Genomic DNA, 18391 nt, shown 5'->3' with positions numbered 1-18391 from the left:
TGTATGTTTGTGGGTCCATTTCTGGGTTCTCTGTTTTTTTCTATTGGTCTGTATTTCTGTTTTTGTGCCAGTACCATACTGTCTTGATGATTACAGCTTTGTAATACAGCTTGAAGTCTGGATTTTGTGGTGCTTCCAACTTTGGTTTTCTTTTTCAGGATTGCTTTGGCTACTCAGGATCTTTTCTGGTTCCATGCAAATTTTAGGATTGTTTGTTCTAGCTCTGTGAAGAATGCTAGTGTTATTTTGATAGGGATTGCCTTGAATGTGTAGACTGCTTTGGGTAGTATAGACATTTAACAAAATTTGTCCGGGGGTATAGCTCAGTGGTAGAGCATTTGACTGCAAAATTTGTTCTTCCAATCCATGAGCATGGAATGTTTTTCCATTCTTTGTTTGTTTGTTTCTTCAAGTTCTTTCATAAACTTTCTATAGTTTTCAGCATACAAATCTTTTAGCTCTTTGGTTAGATTTATTCCTAGGCATTTTTTGGTGCAATTGTAAATGGGATCAATTCCTTGATTTATCTTTCTGCTGCTTCCTTATTGGTGTATAGAAATGCAACAGATTTCTGTAAGTTGATTCTATATCCTGTGACTTCGGTGAATCCATATATCAGTTCTGACAGTTTTTTGGTGGAGTCTTTCAGGCTTTTCACATAGGGTATCATGTCATCTGTGAAGAGTGAAAGTTTGACTTCTTTCTTGCTGATTTAGATGTCTTTTATTTCTTTTGTTTTCTGATTGCTGAGGCTAGGACTTCCAGTACTATGTTGAACAACAGTGGTGAGAGTGGACATCCCTGTTGTGTTCCTGACCTTAGGGGAAAGCTCTCCATTTTCCCCCATTGAGGATGGTATTAGCTGTAGGCCTTTCATATATATGGCTTTTATGATGTTGAGGTATGTTCCTTCTACCCCTAATTTCAGAAGGGTTTTTATCAAAAAAAGGATGCTGTATTTTGTCAAATGCTTTTTCTGCATCTATTGGAGGATCGTTTGGTTCTTATCTTTCATTTTATTAATATGATGTATCACATTGCTAGATTTGCAGATGTTGAACCAGCCCTGCAACCCAGGAAAAATTTGATTTGATCACAGTGAATAATTTTTTTTTTTTTACATCTATATAAGTATTTTTTTAAAACAGCAAAATTCACCAGTGTTGCAGGAAAAAAAATCCCTATGGGATTTTAGTCCATAAAAAACAGCATTTGTCAATCTGTGCTGCCTTAAAAACCCCAATTCAGGATACATCTAGGAGAAAAGCATTTCTTCTCTAAAAAAAAATCCCCTTTCTCTTTCTCTCAGTTCATCTTCTACCACTTATTCCTAGGAACACCCAGAAAATAACCAAAAACATGACCCATCTCACTTCCCTCTCCCTATCTGTGAAGGCTCACACAGAGGATTAGCTCAGGAATGTTCATCCCTAAATTTCTGGGCACTTGCAAACTGTCCTGCTTCCTTCAAGGAGGGGCTGGAGGGCTCAGGGAAGGACCCAGAAGAGGGTGTACTTGGCCAGGAACTGGAATGCCAACCTGGGCAAAGGAGGACCTTGCTAAATGAACACACCCAACACCTTACAACCTGACATCTAATCTGCCAGATAAAAACAAGTAGCAACTATACCACAGAGGTGCTTCTGTCCCCTGTCCGCCTTTACCATAAAGGTAACAGAGAAGAGCCATCTGGAGTATTTGGCCTCCTCTCTCCCAGATACTGTGATGGCATGTTTTAGGCTAAAAGTCATATTGCAAAAACAGGGTAGAGCCTTTGCTGCTTTTGGCTGGATAAAGCTGCCACTCCTGGCAAACACTTCAATAGCAACTTCAAGAAAACTACCTGGAGACAGCCTTGTGGTTCAGGGTTACAGAGTTTTCCAGTTGATGGGCTGCTTGCCAGACTTTTGTATCAATTCATTGGTTTTAGAGAAATGTCTACATTCAAAGAACCTATGTACACTGAAATGGGGAGGGGTGAGCAGTCTGCAGCACGTGGTCGCCTTTCCTATGGATGGCGCTGCCTTTCTTCTGAGTGTAAGAGCCCCAGAGCAGGAAGACAAGGCCACCAGGGTTCTGACTCAGCCAGTATACAACCACATCAGTAAACTGCTTCCATCCTCTCTCCTTATGTGAATTAGCCTGATGTACCTGGAAGAGGAGGACAGCATTGAGTAAGAGAAAAACACTTTGTCTGGCCCACCTGGATAAATCTCCATGACTGGGATAAACAAAACCATCTATGTCTATAGACAGCTCTTTATAAACATTTTTCTAACTGGTTGTGGCGAACCAGGTCTTTGAACACTAAAGCAGAGCCCGTGCGCTTGTTTGGGTCCATGATACCGGCCCTGTCCCAGGATGACAAACTTCACGTGTCTTATGTCACACATTTGGGTACAACTGAAGACTTGATGTGGGAGTGGGTGAACAATGTTATGTTTTCTTTTTTCTGCAACAGATCCCATGAGCTTTACAAAATATGGTTTCCTGGATTCTGTGTGAAGATGCTTCTTCCAACTCTTCACCAGAGCCCAAGGGCTTGCTGTGCATGGTGAGTCTGAGCAGGGTAGCAGCCTTGCTCCTCTTGATGTCGACCAACTGTTCGGGGCTCAGCGGCGAGGAGGGTGAGGAGGGTGGCATGCAGTGGTTCTCCTGCCTGGCCTGGGCATTCTTAGAAGGGCTGGCCTGCAAGTGGTGCCCACACTGGCAGGTCAGGAGCTGCACCGGGTTGCCCAGGCCCCCCACAGCTGCTGTTTCCAACCCCATGGCCCATTTCGTAGCATGCCCATCTGCAGGGATGCAGCCCCCAGGGGGCAAGCCACAGGAAAACCGGACTCTGGGAGCCCAGTCTGAGAAGTCAGGCCCCTGCCTCCAGTTTTGGGTTGGGCACTAAAATGCCATGAGGGGCAGTAAGCAAGACCCTGCTGCACCCGCCATCTGCAGTAAATAATTCTTTTAATGTATTGTTAGATTCAATTTGCTAGTATCTTGTTGAGATTTTTGCATCTGCGTTCATCAGGGAAATTGGTCTGTAATTCTTTTTTTTTTTTTTAATTTTTAATGTTTTTTTTTATTTTTGAGAGACAGAGCGAGCAGGGGAAGGTCAGAGAGAGAGGGAGACACAGAATCTGAAGCAGGCTCTGGGCTCTAAGCTAGATGTCAGAACAGAGCCTGACGCGGGGCTCAAACCCACAAATGGTGAGATCATGACCTGAGCCAAAGCCGGACGATTAACTGACTGAGCCACCCAGGCTGTCATTCTTTTTAGCGGGGTCTTTGTCTGGTTTTGGAATCAAAGTAATGCTGGCCTCATAGAATGAGTTTGGAAGTTTTCTCTCCATTCTAATTTTTTGGAACAACTTCAAAAGAATAGGTATTAACTCTTTAAATGTTTGGTAGAATTCCCCTGGGAAGCCATTGTCTCTGGGCTCCTGTTTGTTGGGAGATATTTGATTATCAGTTCAGTTTCTATACCAGTTATGAGTCTGTTCAAATTTTCTATTTTTTCCTGTTTCAGTTTTGATAGTTTATGTTTCTAGGATTTTGTCCATTTCTTCCAGATTGTCCAATTTGTTGGCATATAATTTCTCATAATATTCTCTTATTATTGTTTGTATTTCTGCAGTGTTGGTTGAAATCTCTCTTCCTTTATTTGTAGTTTTATTTATTTGGGTCCTTCCCTTTTTCTTTTTGATTGATGTGGCTAGGGGCTTATCAATTTTGTTAATTCTTTAAAAGAACCAGCTCCTGGTTTCATTGATCTGTTCTACTGTTTTTTTGATTTTGATATCATTGATTTCTGCTCTAATCTTTATTATTTCCCTTCTTCTGCTGGTTTGGGGCTTTATTAGTGTTCTTTTTCCAGCTCCTTTAAGTGTAAGGTTAGGTTGTGTATTTGAGACATTTCTTCCTTCTTTAGGAAGGCCTAGATTGCTATATACTTCTTTTCTGACCACATTTGCTACATCCCAAAGGTTTTGGACTGTTGTATTTTCATTTTCATTGGCTTTCATGTACTTTTAATTTTTATTTATTTTTATTTTCTTTCTTTTATAGTTTATTGTCAAGTTTGTTTCCATTTAACACCCAGTGTCACCCCAGCAAGTGCCCTCCTCCATGTCCATCACCCCTTTTCCCCTCTCCCTCAACCCCATCAACCCTCATTTTGTTCTCAGTATTTAAGAGTCTCCGATGGTTTGCCTCCCTCCTTCTCCTTAACAATTTTTTCCCCTTCTCCTCCCCCATGGTCCTCTGTTAAGTTTCTCCTGTTCCACATGAGTGAAAACATTCCATGTACTTTTTAATTTCCTCTTTAAATTATTGGTTAATCCATTCATTCTTTAGTAGGATATTCTTTGTTTTTATTTAAAATTTTTTTAAAAATATAATTTATTGTCAAATTTGTTTCTGTTTCCATACAACACCCAGTGCTCATCACAAAAAGTGCCCTCCTCAATGCCCATCATCCACTTTCCCCTCTCCCCCACCCCCCATCAACCCTCCGTTTGTTCTCAGTCTTAAAGAGCCCCTTGTGGTTTGCTTCCCTCCCTCTCTGTAACAGTTCCTTCTCCTCCCCCTCCCCCATGGTCTGTTAAGTTTCTCAATATCCACATATGAGTGAAAACATATGGTATCTGTCTTTCTTTGCCTGACTTATTTCATTAGCATAACACCCTCCAGTTAGGAGGATATTCTTTAATCTCCAAGTATTTGTGTTCTTTCCAATTTTTTTTTTTGTGGTTGATTTCAAGTTTCATAGCATTGGGGCGCCTGGGTGGTTCAGTCAGATAAGGGTCCAACTTCAGCTCAGGTCATGATCTCACTGTCTGTGAGTTCAAACCCTGCATTGGGCTCTATGGTGACAGCTCAGAGCCTGGAGCCTGCTTCAGATTCTGTGTCTCCCTCTTTCTGTCCCTCCCTTGTTCATGCTCTCTCTCTGTCTTTCAATACTGAATAAATGTTAGATTTTTTTTAAGTCTCATAGCATTATAGTCTGAAAATATGCATGGTATGATCTTGATCTTTTTGTACATGTTGAGGGCTAATTTGTGACCTAGTATGTGATCTATTCTGGAGAATGTTCCATATGCATTTGAGGAAAATGTGTATTATGCTGCTTTAGTATGAAATGTTCTGAATATATCTGTTAATTCATCTGCTCAGGTTTTTCATTCAAAGCCATTATTTCCTTTTTGATTTTCTGCTTAGACGATCTGTCTATTGCTGTAAGTGGGGTGTTCCCACTATAATAGTATTATTGTCAGTGAGTTTGTTTATGTTTGTGATTAATTGATGTATATATTTGGGTATTCTGAATTGGGGGCATAAATATTTATAATTGCTAACTCTTTTTGGTAGACCACTTAATTATGATACAATACCCTTCTTCATCTCTTGTTACAGTCTTCATTTTATTTTTCTTATTTTTTAAAATTTAAATTCAAGTTAGTGGGGCACTGGGTAACTCAGTCAGTCAAGGGACTACCTTCAGCTCAGGTCATGGTCTCATGGTTTCTAAATTCAAGCCCCACATTATTGGGCTTTCTGCTGTCAGTGCATAGCTTGGTTCAGATAATCCCCCTCCGCCTCAAAAATTAACAAACATTAAAAAAAGTTTAAATAAGAAAAATAAACTCAAGTTAGTTAACATTGAATGTGGTCTTGGCTTCAGGAGTAGAACCCAGTGATTCATCTCTTACATATGACAATCTTTGTTTTAAAATCTAGTTTGTCTGATTTAAGTATGGCTACTCTGGCTTTATTTTGATGTCCAATTAGCCTGATAGATGGTTCTCCATCCTCTCACTTTCAATCTGCAGGTGTCTTTAGGTGTAAAATGAGTCTCTTTTAGGTGGACCAGTAATTTTTTAATGTGTCTCTGTATGTGTGTTTGTATAGCTAGTTGAGCACAAATGTTGTACATATGTAACATGAGTTTCAAATGAAACATGGGAATATTATCATTCTTTTTTTGTTTTATTTTATTAAAAAAAATTTTTTTTAATGTTTTATTTATTTTTGATACAGAGAGAGACAGAGCATGAGAGGGGGAGGGGCAGAGAGAGAAGGAGACACAGAACCAGAAGCAGGCCCCAGGCTCTGAGCTAGCTGTCAGCACAGAGCCTGACGCGGGGCTCGAACCCACAAATGTGAGATCTGACCTGAGCCGAAGCCGGAGGCTTAACCGACTGAGCCACCCAGGCGCCCCTGTTTTATTTTATTTTTTGAGAGAGAGAGAGAGAGAGAGAGAGAGAGAGAGCGAGAGCGCATAAGCAGGAGAGGGGCAGAGAGACAGAGACAGAATCTGAACCAGGCTTCAGGCTTCAAGCTGTCAGCACATAGCCTGACACAGGGCTCGAACTCATGAGCAGTGAGATTATGACCTGAGCTGAAGTCTGATGCTCAACTGACTGAGCCACCCAGGCCCCCTGGTAATATTATCATTCTTAATACCATTTGTGCATACTGGCAAGCTAACAAAGGGGAGAGGAAAAACCATAAAACCTTGGTTTGGTTTTATAAAGTAACACTAATTAGAGTTATTTATGTGAAATTTTATCATTTATTCCTTTTTTTAAAATTTTATTTTCTTTTTTAGTATTTATTTATTTTTGGAAGAATGCAGTCAGAGGAGGGGCAGAGAGAAAGAGACCATGGATCTGAAGCGAGCTGGGTTGACAGGCTGACAGCAGCGAGACTGACGTGGGGCTCAAACTCACAAATGGTGAGATTGTGACCTGAGCTTAAGTCCGACACGCAACTGACTGAAACACCCAGGTGCCCCCTATTTGTGTGTTTTTCAGTGAAATATCTCTTCATGTCTTTTATTCATATTCTAATTGGATTGCTTTTACTATTGAACTTAAAAATTTTTTTAATGTTTATTTATTTTTGAGAGAGAGAGAGACACAGAGTGTGAGCAAGGGAGGGTCAGAGAGAGAGGGAGACACAGAATCAGCAGCAGGCTCCAGGCTCTGAGCTGTCAGCACAAAGCCTGACACGGAGCTCAAACCCACGATTCATGAGATCATGACCTGAGCTGAAGTTGGCTGCTTAACTGACTGACCACCCAGGTGCCCCTACTATTGAACTTCTAAGAGGTCTTTATAAATTCCAGATAGAAGTGTTATGCCGAAGATTTCAATATCGTCCCCAAAAACCAGAGACCACCAGGGAGACAGAGTCACGCATGCAAAAGCAAAGGGCTTTATTACGGGCTTATGCTGGCCGGGCCTAAACTCCAGCTCACAGACTTCATCAGCGCAGTGGATCCATGCTGAGAGCCTTATCATTTATTCCTAATTATCGTGCATTAAAATGATGATTAAGACAGTAAATAAATGCATCAGACTACGTTTTTGTAAGTTTTATTCAATTATGATTTATAATAATGTATTGGTCCTTGTTTTTGGTAGTAATTTAACACCATAGTTTGATCACAACTTTTAGAACCTAGAAGGAACATTGCTTACATTCCAGAAAAGAAAGTTTAGTTTAACAGTTGTCACCAAAGTTAATTTTATCCCTTTTTAGCTAGTAGAACTTGATAGCAGGTGAAATTGTATGACACAAGAATGCTAGCAAGTTTAAAAGTAGAGGATTGAAAAATTGTCAATGATTAGCCCAAGGTATTAATATAAATTTATTATCATAATTGTAGAGCTTCCAGGTACTGCAAAAAGCAAGACTTGGACCAAAGTGCCTCTGTGTCAATAAATAAAACTCATTTAGCCTGAAAAACACTCTTTACTATTGTTAAGGATGTTCAGTCATACTCTGAGAATATAAAGAATTGCCATAAATATAATAATATAATTATCTTAAATATATCCATAAATATATATGAACAAAAATAATAAATATTTTACAGTTTAACTTCTTGAGGCTCAAATTTTTCATTCAAGAAGCATTTTAATAAACTGATCTTATCGACTGGCATAAAATACTGTTGAGGCAGGAAAGATATAAGTACATCCCCCCCATTTTGAAGATAATCAAACTAAGGTCCCAGAAACTTATAGTATTTGATTAAGGTCCACCAGCAACTTAAAGGCAAGCAGTTGGAATGAAATCCTGGGTGTATGGCTTCTCCTTCCAACTGCTGTTGTGGGTATTTCTTATGCCTCAGTTACTTAACCCATCTGTAATATGGGTTGAGTCTTTTTGGTAGCCATATTCAGTAGCTCTCCTAAGATTGTTACAAAGAAGAATAATTAAATTGATTGGTAGTTTGCAAAGTATAGGGTGTTCTTTAAATACCAAACAGTGTTATATGTTGACGTTGGTTCCATTAGACCTTGCTCACTCTCTTACAAAGAGAGTAAACATTCATTTAGAATTACAAAAGCCTCAGCACATGCTCAGTAAGTGACTAAGAGTAAAAGATTTGACTCCTCTATGTACATAGTACATATGGACTCTCAGCACCTCACAAGTAAGTAGACTCCAGAGTCAAGACAAGGTGTCCAGTATCTGAAAGTCAGTGATAGAGGGTAGCCCGCTTGCCAGGTGCACGGGAAGGTTTTCTTCCTGTGTGGCAATGAAAAACTTTGGATATGCAACTGATTTGAAGTAGTTCTTAGTGCCATGACGTTCCCAGAAGAAGAGAAGGTTGGTCTCATCTTTGATGATTTTGGGTGTCTCAGGCATCTCCTATAATAATAAGAAGAGAGATATGTTAAAAAACAAGATTCTAGGCAAAGAACTGAAGTGCAGTCCCTTGACATTTGGCCTTTGTGAGAAATATAGCACTTTAGGAGACTCTCTAATATGATGATAGAGGCTATTCATTCATTTGTTCATTCAACAAGCATTTATTACGTGTCTGGCCCAGCTACATGTAATAGCTAATTTCCCAAGTAACTGGAGAGAAATTCAAATTAGTCATGAAGATTGCCAATGGCACTGGTGTCTTACTGTATCCTGGAAGGTAGGGTAGAACATTGTTCTTGTCCTGCCTTCAACATAAGCATAAGGCATTTTTCATAAAATCTGAACACTAGCAATTCTGAGACCTCTAAACATTTTGGCCTCTAAGTGTGCTAATCATATCTTTGGGAAAATAATTTATTATTAGAGATGTTTATCTCCATATTTAAGCTAACAATGAAAAGTTAACACAAATGCACACACACAGACACACAGACACACACACATTTCTAAGTATAATAACAACTGACTCCATGACAATTATGTTCTCTTTAGACTGTACTATTCTTGCGAATATGAATAGAATCTAACAATACTTCCATGGAAAAGTAAAATTCAAATTTCAACTTGAGATGATTCTTCTTTGCTCTTTTTAATCTAAAGCAACTAATTGTCCTTTTCAGGTTTCCTTTGGGTTTTCAATGCCAAAAGGAATTTATTTCTCAGCACCCTTTTCTCTATCTCAGCACCCTTTTCTTTGCTTTACAGCATCTTGTACTTTTTGCTGTTTTTTTTTTTTTTTTTAGCCTGTCTACTGTGTGTTTCCCCCAGAAGACCAACTTCTATAAGGCTCGGGATTTTGGTTCACCACAGTCTACATAGCTGTTGGCACTATGTTTGAAAATTAGAGGCTCTCAATGAATGATACCTGTTGAATGAATTTGTGAATGAAGATACTGCCTAGTTGGTAGATATCACTTTTACCTCACTTGATCCACGTGGAGAAATACATGCACCAACAAAAATCCTGGTTGGAGTTTGGGGTTTGCATTATACATTTACTAAATACGAGTCATCTACTTATCAGTGGAGAAAACATCTAAGGCTGCTGTGCACACACATGTGTGTCTGCATGTTTGAGGGAACGGTGCTAGTGGAAGTGGGGCTGGGATGAGGGACAATGCTGGCACCAATGAAGAGAGAGAGGCAATAGAGTCAAAAGGCCAGGATTTGAGTCTTGGCTCCCAGGTTTTTGTGATGTGCCCAATGGTAGGTGATTAATACTCTCTGCTCCTAGTTGGCTTTTTTGAGTTTCTTAGAAGCAGGCACCATTGTCCTAAGGCCTACCATCACATAGTTCAGATGGTAGTGTTCAAGATGGATGGAATAAATGGATTCCCTGGAATGGGAGGTGACTAGGATCAGGTAGGGTAAGGAAAAAGAAGAAAGATGGTAATTTTACTTTTATTCACTCTTGCCATTCTTACTTTCTCATAGATCCTGCCTCAAAGCACCTCTGAGGATAGGTGAGAAATAGCATGTAGGGGCAGGTGGACAGGTGGAAACTGTGGTAGGAAGAGAGGAGGACTGTGCCATTTTGCTAGGGGTCTGTCTATTGGAATCATCCACAAACATATGGGATGTAAATAAAGGTAAATTGGAGACTAAGGATGACTGACCTTTAGCAATACAGGCTCATTTTCACTTTGGGCACTCACAAACAGTCGAGTTTTTGAGATTCTTAGAGTCACAGGAAGTTTAGAATCTTCTCTTGATGTATATGCTCCCATGTCAAATTTCACTGGCAAAGAAAAAAGTCAAAAAGAAAGTAAATCCCCTGTACTTGAGTAAAATCACATGTTATGTAGATTGTGTGTGTGTGTGTGTGTGTGTGTGTGTGTGTGTGTTGTTGGGTCCCCAACTATGATGTAAACACCAGAATGGAATTCCTACATCTTTGTATCCTTCACAATATCTGCTGCTTTTACTGGGCAGGTAAATCCTTGGTTAATGTCTTTAGGCTTTTCTATGTTGAATGAATGCTTAGGGGATATTTGTTGAATCTCTTATAATTACATTAGTGGGATAAGACCCTTCAACTTGTGAGTTCATGAGTTCAGAATAACCTAGAGTGGAAGGGTTCAGGGAAGCTGATATGATTATGTTGCTAGTGATAGTGAAAAGTAGTTCTCCTTAGAGAACAGTGTTAATGAGAGCTGAATAATTATTTCTCCCTAGGAACCTAAGAGTTCCATTTCTTGGGATATGTTCCAAAGAAATAACCTCCTAGGGGAAAATTATGTATACAGTGATATTTGCAATAGAATTACTTGGCACAAACCCAAGGGACCAGCATAGCAACATGACTGAATATTCTAGTGCCATTAAAAATGGCGTGTGTGTGTGTGTATGTGTGTGTGTGTGTGTGTGTGTGTGTGTGTGAATGCTATATCAATATGTGGAAAAATTATGTGAAATAATATTAAATAGGAAAACAGAACACAAAGAAATTTGTAAATGTCATAGAGCAGAAAGCACATTATCTGAAGTATGTCCAATTAGAAAGAACCCTATTTGTTTATTGCAAAGTAACCTATGTGGAACTCTGGAAATAGTTTTGTATGTGATGACATGTTCTGAAGCTAAAATACATACAACATGGAAATTGGATTTATGTGACTAAATTTCATCCTCCTGAACATATTCTCAGCTCATTGGATGTTTTGCTTCACAGTTATGTTATCAAAGATGATGATTCTCTTTAGTTTGGTACTTATTTCTAAGTTTGATCAGCAGGCTTTCTAATGGACAGTGATTGCTCCTTGTTGGCTTCTGGGTAAATTTGGGTAAGTCATTTAATATTTCTGGGAGTCAGTTTCCTCATCTTTAAAACTGAGGATAACACTGTCTAGGAGAACCAAAGGAGATACTATATCAGAAAGCTTTCTACTCAGGGCTCCCAAAGAAAGGAAACTTCTCTCTTGTGGAGCCTCCTGATTTGGCTAAGTTCCTGTCCTTGCCCAGGATTTTACTGGGGGGTGTGGTACTTCATCCTGTTGTAGAGGAGGGGAGGATTAAGAGGTGTCCACTTACCTGCATGATCTAGATTCTGTAAGGCAGCGGCTGTGAGGCATTTTCCCCCTGCCATTCGAATTATACTTTGACTGAGGTTGTCATTCAGGATGAACTGGGATTTGATGATCCTCCTATAGTTGTATTTTTCACTGCTACGGAAGCTGTGTGTTACTGATCTGGGCTTCATGATTTCTAAAACCATTATCACAAGCTCAGATTAATGTCTTTGTATAAACAGAAGATATTTCTACTCTAATACAAGCATCAAAAGTAGCTATGGAAGAGACATTAAGAATATCCCAATCCAGATGAACAGACTGAGAGAGAAGTGAAGTCAGCAGAGTTGGTCCTAGGATTATCTTTGTGATTACTTCTTTTTTAAAACACTTTTTTAAAACATTTATTTATTCTTGAGAGACAAAGAGAGACCCATCATGAGCAGGAAAGGAGCAGAGAGAGAGGGACTCACAGAATTGGAAGCAGGCTCTAGGCTCTGAGCTGTCAGTACAGAGCCTGACGTGGGGCTCGAACCCATGAACTGTGAGATCATGACCTGAGCTGAAGTCAGATGCTCAACCGACTGAGCCACCCGGGTGCCCCTACATATTTCTTTTTAAACTTCAACTCCTCCGGCAGTAGTTTTTAAAAAAAGAGATCATTTGTTAAATGTTCTAAGTCTGGTTGTTTGGAGGTTTCTAAGAAATCAGGAAGACTGTTAGCATTTACCATCTATATTTTTCAAATGAATATATTCTGAGAAAAAATGAATATATTAAGAATTATGTGTGTCACTGGCCATGCAGGTCTAAATGCCTACTCCACTTTCTGAATAGTGGTATTTGTCAGAAGCTTCACAAATCCTCATGGCTCTGAGTAATTTTACATCTAGTAATCTATTCCAAGGAAATAACTAGTGTTAAAAATGAAGATTTACTGGGGCTCCTGGGTGGCTTAGTTGGTTAAGCATCCAACCCTTGGGTTTGGCTAAGGTTATTTTCTCATGGTTTGTGAATTTAAGCCCCATGTCTGATTCTGCGCTAACCACACAGAGCCTGCTTGGGATTCTCTCTCTTTCCCTCTCTCTGTCCCCCCCACCCGGCCCTCATTCTCTCTCTCAAAATAAATAAATAAACTTAAATAAAATGAAGATGTATTGATATGAATGTTAATTGTTATATTACTTATAATATTAAAAAATTGGTACTCTGCTTTTGATATATTGCTAAGTGAAAAAAGCTGAATATAAAATTGTATATAAAACTAAAATTTGTTCATATGTGTGTATGTACTTATAAGAGACTTTAAGGAGCATACCATAGTGGTGGCAGTGGTAAACTCTTAGTATGAACTATTTTTATTTTCTTTTTTACATTTTTTGCATCTTCCAGGTTTTTTTATTAAAATTTTTTTTAAATATTTATTTATTATTGAGACAGAAACAGAGCATGAGTAGGGGAGGGGCAGAGGGAGAGGGAGACACAGAATCTGAAGCAGGCTCCAGGCTCTGAGTAAACTGTCAGCACAGAGCCCAATGTGGGGCTCAAACCCACGAACCGTGAGATCATGACTGAGCCGAAGTCAGACACTTAACCGAGTGAGCGACTCAGGTGCCCCGTATCTTCCAGATTCTAGGTGAATGTGTATGTGTTTATCTGTTATCTTAAAAAGCTATTATTTAAAAAATAGTGGGCTTATGTTTCATATAGAGGCTTGTATAGTAGAGACACGGGAGAATAATCCTGTTATAATCAGAACTGAATTTGCTTTAAAGCTCTCCCACTTACACACTGTAAGGCTTACCTAACTGAGCTTAGTTTCCTTCTCTGTCAAATGAGAATGTAAGATTGTTGTGAAATGTAGAGATAATGCAGCCATTAATAAATCAGCAGTATTGGTAGTATTAACAAAGGCAGTAGTAAGTTGGAGGAGGAGGAGGAGGAGTAACAGCAATACCTAATATTTATTGGATATTTCCATGCTGGGCATTATTCTAGTGAGGAGCTTGCAAATACTGACTCATTTAATTTTAACAACCAGTAGGGACTCTGATTATCTCCATTTTACAGTAGAGGAAACTGAAGCACAGAAAGGTTAAGTAACTTGCCTAATGGGGCAGAGTTATTACCTGGAGGAACGTAGCTTGTAAACAGTCACCTACTAACAGTATATGACAGCTTTCTGCCATAAGGATAAAAGTCACATGACCTTTCTAAAGAAGCCCATGAGGAAGTATTCTACTTAGACCACTGCTGCTCCCTCCCTACTGGAGAAGGATAAAATATCTTCTCCTTCCTTATAGTCACCAGAGTAATGCTTGGTTGCCCTCTTGTTACTCTGATTCTTGGTTTTATTTTCTCCTGTGCTCTGTTGTCTCAACATGCTTAAAAATGGAAAACAAAGATATTATTTGCACTTGACTTCTTACCTTCTTCGACTTCATTGGCAATGGCTTCCAGGTCCTCATCAGTGAGGAACTGATTTAAACTCAACCGTCTCTTCTTCAGAATCTTCCCATTGGCCGCTGTCACCACCACACTCTCCTTAAGGGTAAGCTGGGATGGCTTAGAGGTTTCAGAAGTACTCAGAGACATAGATTTATCCATGCGGTCCTCCTGAAGTGGGTCATAGCTTGCATCATAGAAGGATTTCTATGAGGAGAGAAAATGGAAACTGAGGGACCGCATATGGTCATAGGATGAGACCCCTTTCAGCAGAAGTTGTATTCAGTAGACTTTGTGAGAAGGGTCTCTATTTCACCAGTCTTCTCCGTGCTTCTCTCTCTTCTTCCCTTCTTCCCCATATTTTCCTCTTTCTCTATCTCCCTCCCACCTTTCCCTCGGAAAGTCTGTTGAGCATGGGCAGTGCCATCAACTCTCAGTGTAGAGAGGCAGTTGATCTCCCTTATGAGGAAGAGATGCAGGTCTCTGAACCTCTAGTAAGGGTGAAACAAAAGCTTCAAGGATTCAAGTTATTGCTGTTTTCTTCTGGTAGAAAAAATACTGTATAAGAATGGCAATCCTGTGGGCCATCTGGGTGGCTCAGCTGGTTAAGCCTCCAACTCTTGGTTTCAGCTCAGGTCGTGATGTCACAGTTCATGGGTTTGAGCCCCACATCGGGCTCTTCACTGTCAGTGCAGTACTGCTTGGGATTGCTTCTCTTTCTCTCTCTCTCTCTCTCTCTCTCTCTCACACACACACACACACACACACACACACACACACACACACAAAATAAAAATAAATAAACTTAAAAGAATAGCCATCCCATAAGAATTACAGTCATTTGCTTACCTGATTCAGAGAGAAATGGTCATTTTCAGGACTGTATTCTTCATTTTCACTGCCAAACAAGATAATGAGAATGTAATTCTATGTGTTACATCACTGTCACTGGGCAATGTATTTTAATAACCACATTAGCATTGGGTAACAGACACCTGGTCATTGCTGTCATCTTTGAAAATTAAGGACTTCTATACATTTACATATGTATATACAGTAATTTGTGACTCACTAATTTGGAATTAGTAATCATCCAGACAGGCCTTGAACTTTGTCTGTAAAAATGGGCTTGGCTAACAAATTGAAGAGGTGAAGTTGAATTTCAGGGAAAAATGTTAACCTCTTCAAGAGAGAAATGCTTTCGAAGCACCTTATTTTAATTTTAATGACATAGGTCACATGTTACACATTGCTTTCATGTATTCACTAAAATAGATTTAACAATTTATCCTTAGGAATTATCCGGGCAACATTTTGATAGCCTAGTTTGTGTTAGTGTATATTAACAGGTAATGCGAATACCATGTTTGTTTACAGTATTCCTTAATTTTAAATTTTATTCATTTACCCTTCTTTTATGTGTGAATGAGATTAGACTGTGTATGCGCATTCACATGCTCAAGTTGCTGGTTAGCCATTGCCTATTCCAGACTGAGATCCAGAAGTTTTCCTGACAATGGTTTTTCTCTCTGGCAGCCCATGAAAACCCAACACCATATCAGAGCATGTGGACTTGACTGAGGCTGTGTCTAAGTGGATGTTGAAATTCACTAGGACCCAGCAGACTGTAAGAACAATTTTTCTGAAAAGGCTGCCTCCCTGTTAGTGCCATCTTAGTTTAACATGTGGCGTCCCACCCTTTCTGGATCTTTGCTGAACCTGCCCCAACTTCAGCAGTAGGACACCCTCTCTACCTTTGCCAGGCTGCCTCCATGCTAGTTACGGTCACTCTGAGGTGGATTCTAATGTACCTTGATTCCTTCATTAAATCACAAGAGATAGAATTGATTTCCTACCTGTAACAGTTCTTCACATCTTCAAAGAGGTCAGGAACTTTGGACATCTTGACTTCTGTAATAGAGAGTACCAGTGGCCATCAGCCTAGCAGCCACTGAACCCAGTGCCAGAAAGGGGAAGCACCTGTGCTTTGTGCTTCTTGAGAAAGTTAATGAAAGACTTAGCCCACAGTCAGCATTGTCCCCATTCTCCTTTTCACTCCCCTGAGTTATTTGCAAATGCATCTGCCTTCTCTACTAGATCAAGCTTCTTTTAGAACCTTGGTAGTCTTTATGTGCCCAGCCCAATATACTGTACACAGTAGGCATTCAATGAAAAGTTGGATATGTTAAAGAAAAAAAACCCCATAAGAATGAAGTATTTGCCTTGCATAGATGCAAGAGAGAGACAGAGTTGGAAATTTCCAGTTTTCTCTTAATAGTTTTGGTAGTTTTGGTAGTCCAGATTCCCTCCACAGGAAGGCTCAGCTGCACTTACAAATGTCTTCATGTGAAGCCAGTGATTCTGTCCCTCAGTTCCCCAAGAATTCTTTTCTGAAATCTGACTGTGATTCTAACTCACACACCCAAACCAGGGAAGAAAGGAAGAAAGAGGCTTAATCTTCAGAGAAGGTGGTTTGAGAGACAGTGGCCAAGAAGAAAAGCAACATATATTTTAAAAGTCAAAGATGTGATCAGGACGATACCTTTGCTGATTCAAGCGCCAATGAAATGACTGCCTCTCCGCCTGGAGACTTGGCTCTTGTCAGGCTTCTTCGCCTTTTGTCTTCTTGAAGTGGGCGTGGTCTGTTACGTCACAGTCACAGGGGAATTTACAGGGAAGGATTGTTCTGTAGGTTTTAACGTTCCTTTAACGGGAAACTGGCTGAAATAATGACAGCTTACATACTTGATAATAGTGATTGTAGAGATTCCAGGAGTTCCCAACTTGGTTCGTTTATTTATTGCTTTGTTCTAAACAATTGTAAGCATGTAGTCTTAGAAAAAGGGAAGAAGGGCAGGAAATGTAAAAACATGGTGGGGAGGAGGGGAGAACTCCTAACATCAGATTTCTAGATGGCTGGAGTTGGAAAGGGGCTTAGGAGCTGTAGCCTGTGTTTTAGCTAAATTTGTTTTTTGTACCCCAGGGCGGAGTATGAATTGATGGAAAGCTTGGCAGCCCTTGGCAGATAAGGGTTGGCTGTGAGGGAAGATGATCCATCTCTTCTGAAGAGGGAGGTTTGGCCGAAGAGGCATAAATCCCTCTGAGTGTGGGGAAACAACCTCCTGGTGGGGCAGGCTAGGGGAGAGAAAAAGTAAGTCTGACCACCAGATCCTCTCTTCCTAGGGAGAGAAACCCCCTAGGTAGAGCTCTACGGAAGCCGGGGATGTAGGGGGGGCTGTCCTGTGACAGGGGCTTTGGGGGCTTTAAGCACCTATCTCTTGACCCTGAGGAGGCTTCAAAAACTCTTTAGTCATTTTCACCTACATCATTCAGAAAAAAAGAAATTTATTCTGGACTTATTCTGTGCCAGGGTTTCTGTTAGACATCAGCATTTTTCTTTCAGGATTCACAAAATTAGGTATGCAAGATGAGGTGATATCTTTTGGCAGGTGAGTGGTTATGCTTTATAAGCCTGGAGGCTGTGGGTCCAAAGAGTCATGGTGGTGCTTTCCATTTGAAAACTTTTATACTTCACAAGGAGCTCTTACTTGCGTTGTCTCATTGGCCCCACACTTTACCCATAGATGTAGTGGTTACTGTCTGTTTTCACAGCTGAGGGCCCCTGAAGAGATTAAGTGGCCAAGCTACAGTCATGAAAGTGGCAGAGCCAGCACACTAACTCACGTTTCTGTTTCAAGTCCAGTCTTCTCTTTTCACGGCATTTAGGTGCTCAAGTCTCCTACCTCCACCAAACACCAAGCTATGAGGTTGAAAAAGATCATCTTTAAAGGTCTTTCCAGCCTCAAACACCCTGTCGTTTATTGATTCTGGGATTTTTTTCATTTAAAAGAAAAAAAGATGGAAAAAGAAATGGTTTGAAGTGTCCTGTGGCCCTCTTCTCTCCTCCTCCAGTGAAATTTCTTTATTCAGTGACATATAGGAAAAGGGTGAAAGTGATCAACAGAGTTGAACGCATGGTCAGTGGCAGGGTCTGGATATGCATGTTAGCTGTATTCTCGCCATTGTACCAAGAAGATAAGAAACATCTATAAGAATTTTTGGGAGCAACTTTAAAATCATTGTGTGTAGTTGGATCTGACAGCATTGCTTGAATGAAAAAATAAGCACAGCTCTTCCCTGAGATTAGTTTTTAGCTGTAGAAAGCCTCTTCAGAGGAATAAAGTATGCATAAACCACTATGTACAGAGACAATTGAACCTTTT

The 18391-nt window shown here is 40.0% G+C and overlaps 1 protein-coding gene, 1 long non-coding RNA gene and 1 pseudogene across 2 annotated transcripts in view; 1 reads left to right on the top strand and 2 right to left on the bottom strand.

Moving 5' to 3' along the window:
• Positions 1-1868: 1868 nt before the first annotated feature.
• Positions 1869-2792, bottom strand: LOC115289267 (annotated as a pseudogene).
• Positions 2793-7354: 4562 nt separating this feature from the next.
• IL1A (interleukin 1 alpha) lies at positions 7355-16806 on the bottom strand. Its single transcript, XM_029937798.1, has 7 exons — positions 16711-16806; positions 16025-16079; positions 15018-15066; positions 14153-14375; positions 11746-11919; positions 10332-10453; positions 7355-8655 (listed from the first exon to the last, which is right to left on the bottom strand). The coding sequence occupies exons 2-7, from the start codon at positions 16069-16071 to the stop codon at positions 8455-8457; spliced, it is 816 nt and encodes a 271-aa protein (XP_029793658.1). The 5' UTR covers positions 16072-16079; positions 16711-16806; the 3' UTR covers positions 7355-8454.
• Positions 16807-16889: 83 nt separating this feature from the next.
• LOC115290084 overlaps positions 16890-18391 on the top strand; it is a 63539-nt gene continuing 62037 nt past the window's right edge. Inside the window, exon 1 of the long non-coding RNA XR_003907945.1 lies at positions 16890-16955. This is a non-coding gene — a long non-coding RNA (uncharacterized LOC115290084). The remainder of the gene's footprint in view (positions 16956-18391) is intronic.

The sequence above is a fragment of the Suricata suricatta genome, chromosome 4, assembly GCF_006229205.1.
Source record: "Suricata suricatta isolate VVHF042 chromosome 4, meerkat_22Aug2017_6uvM2_HiC, whole genome shotgun sequence".
Lineage (NCBI taxonomy): Eukaryota > Metazoa > Chordata > Mammalia > Carnivora > Herpestidae > Suricata > Suricata suricatta.
The sequence above is the reverse complement of the archived record's forward strand: the minus strand, read 5'-3'. Positions and strand labels throughout refer to the sequence as shown.

What these genes read in the sequence shown, in the direction of transcription:
- IL1A (XM_029937798.1), bottom strand. Translation starts at nt 16,071, where the DNA reads ATGTCCAAAGTTCCTGACCTCTTTGAAGATGTGAAGAACTGTTACAG. An exon ending in ACAGAATCTAGATCATGCAG is followed by an intron (nt 10,454 to 11,745) that starts GTAAGTGGACAC and finishes TTTCTTTGCCAG; the next exon opens with TGAAATTTGACATGGGAGCA. An exon ending in ATGAGCCTGTATTGCTAAAG is followed by an intron (nt 8,656 to 10,331) that starts GTCAGTCATCCT and finishes TTATTATTATAG; the next exon opens with GAGATGCCTGAGACACCCAA.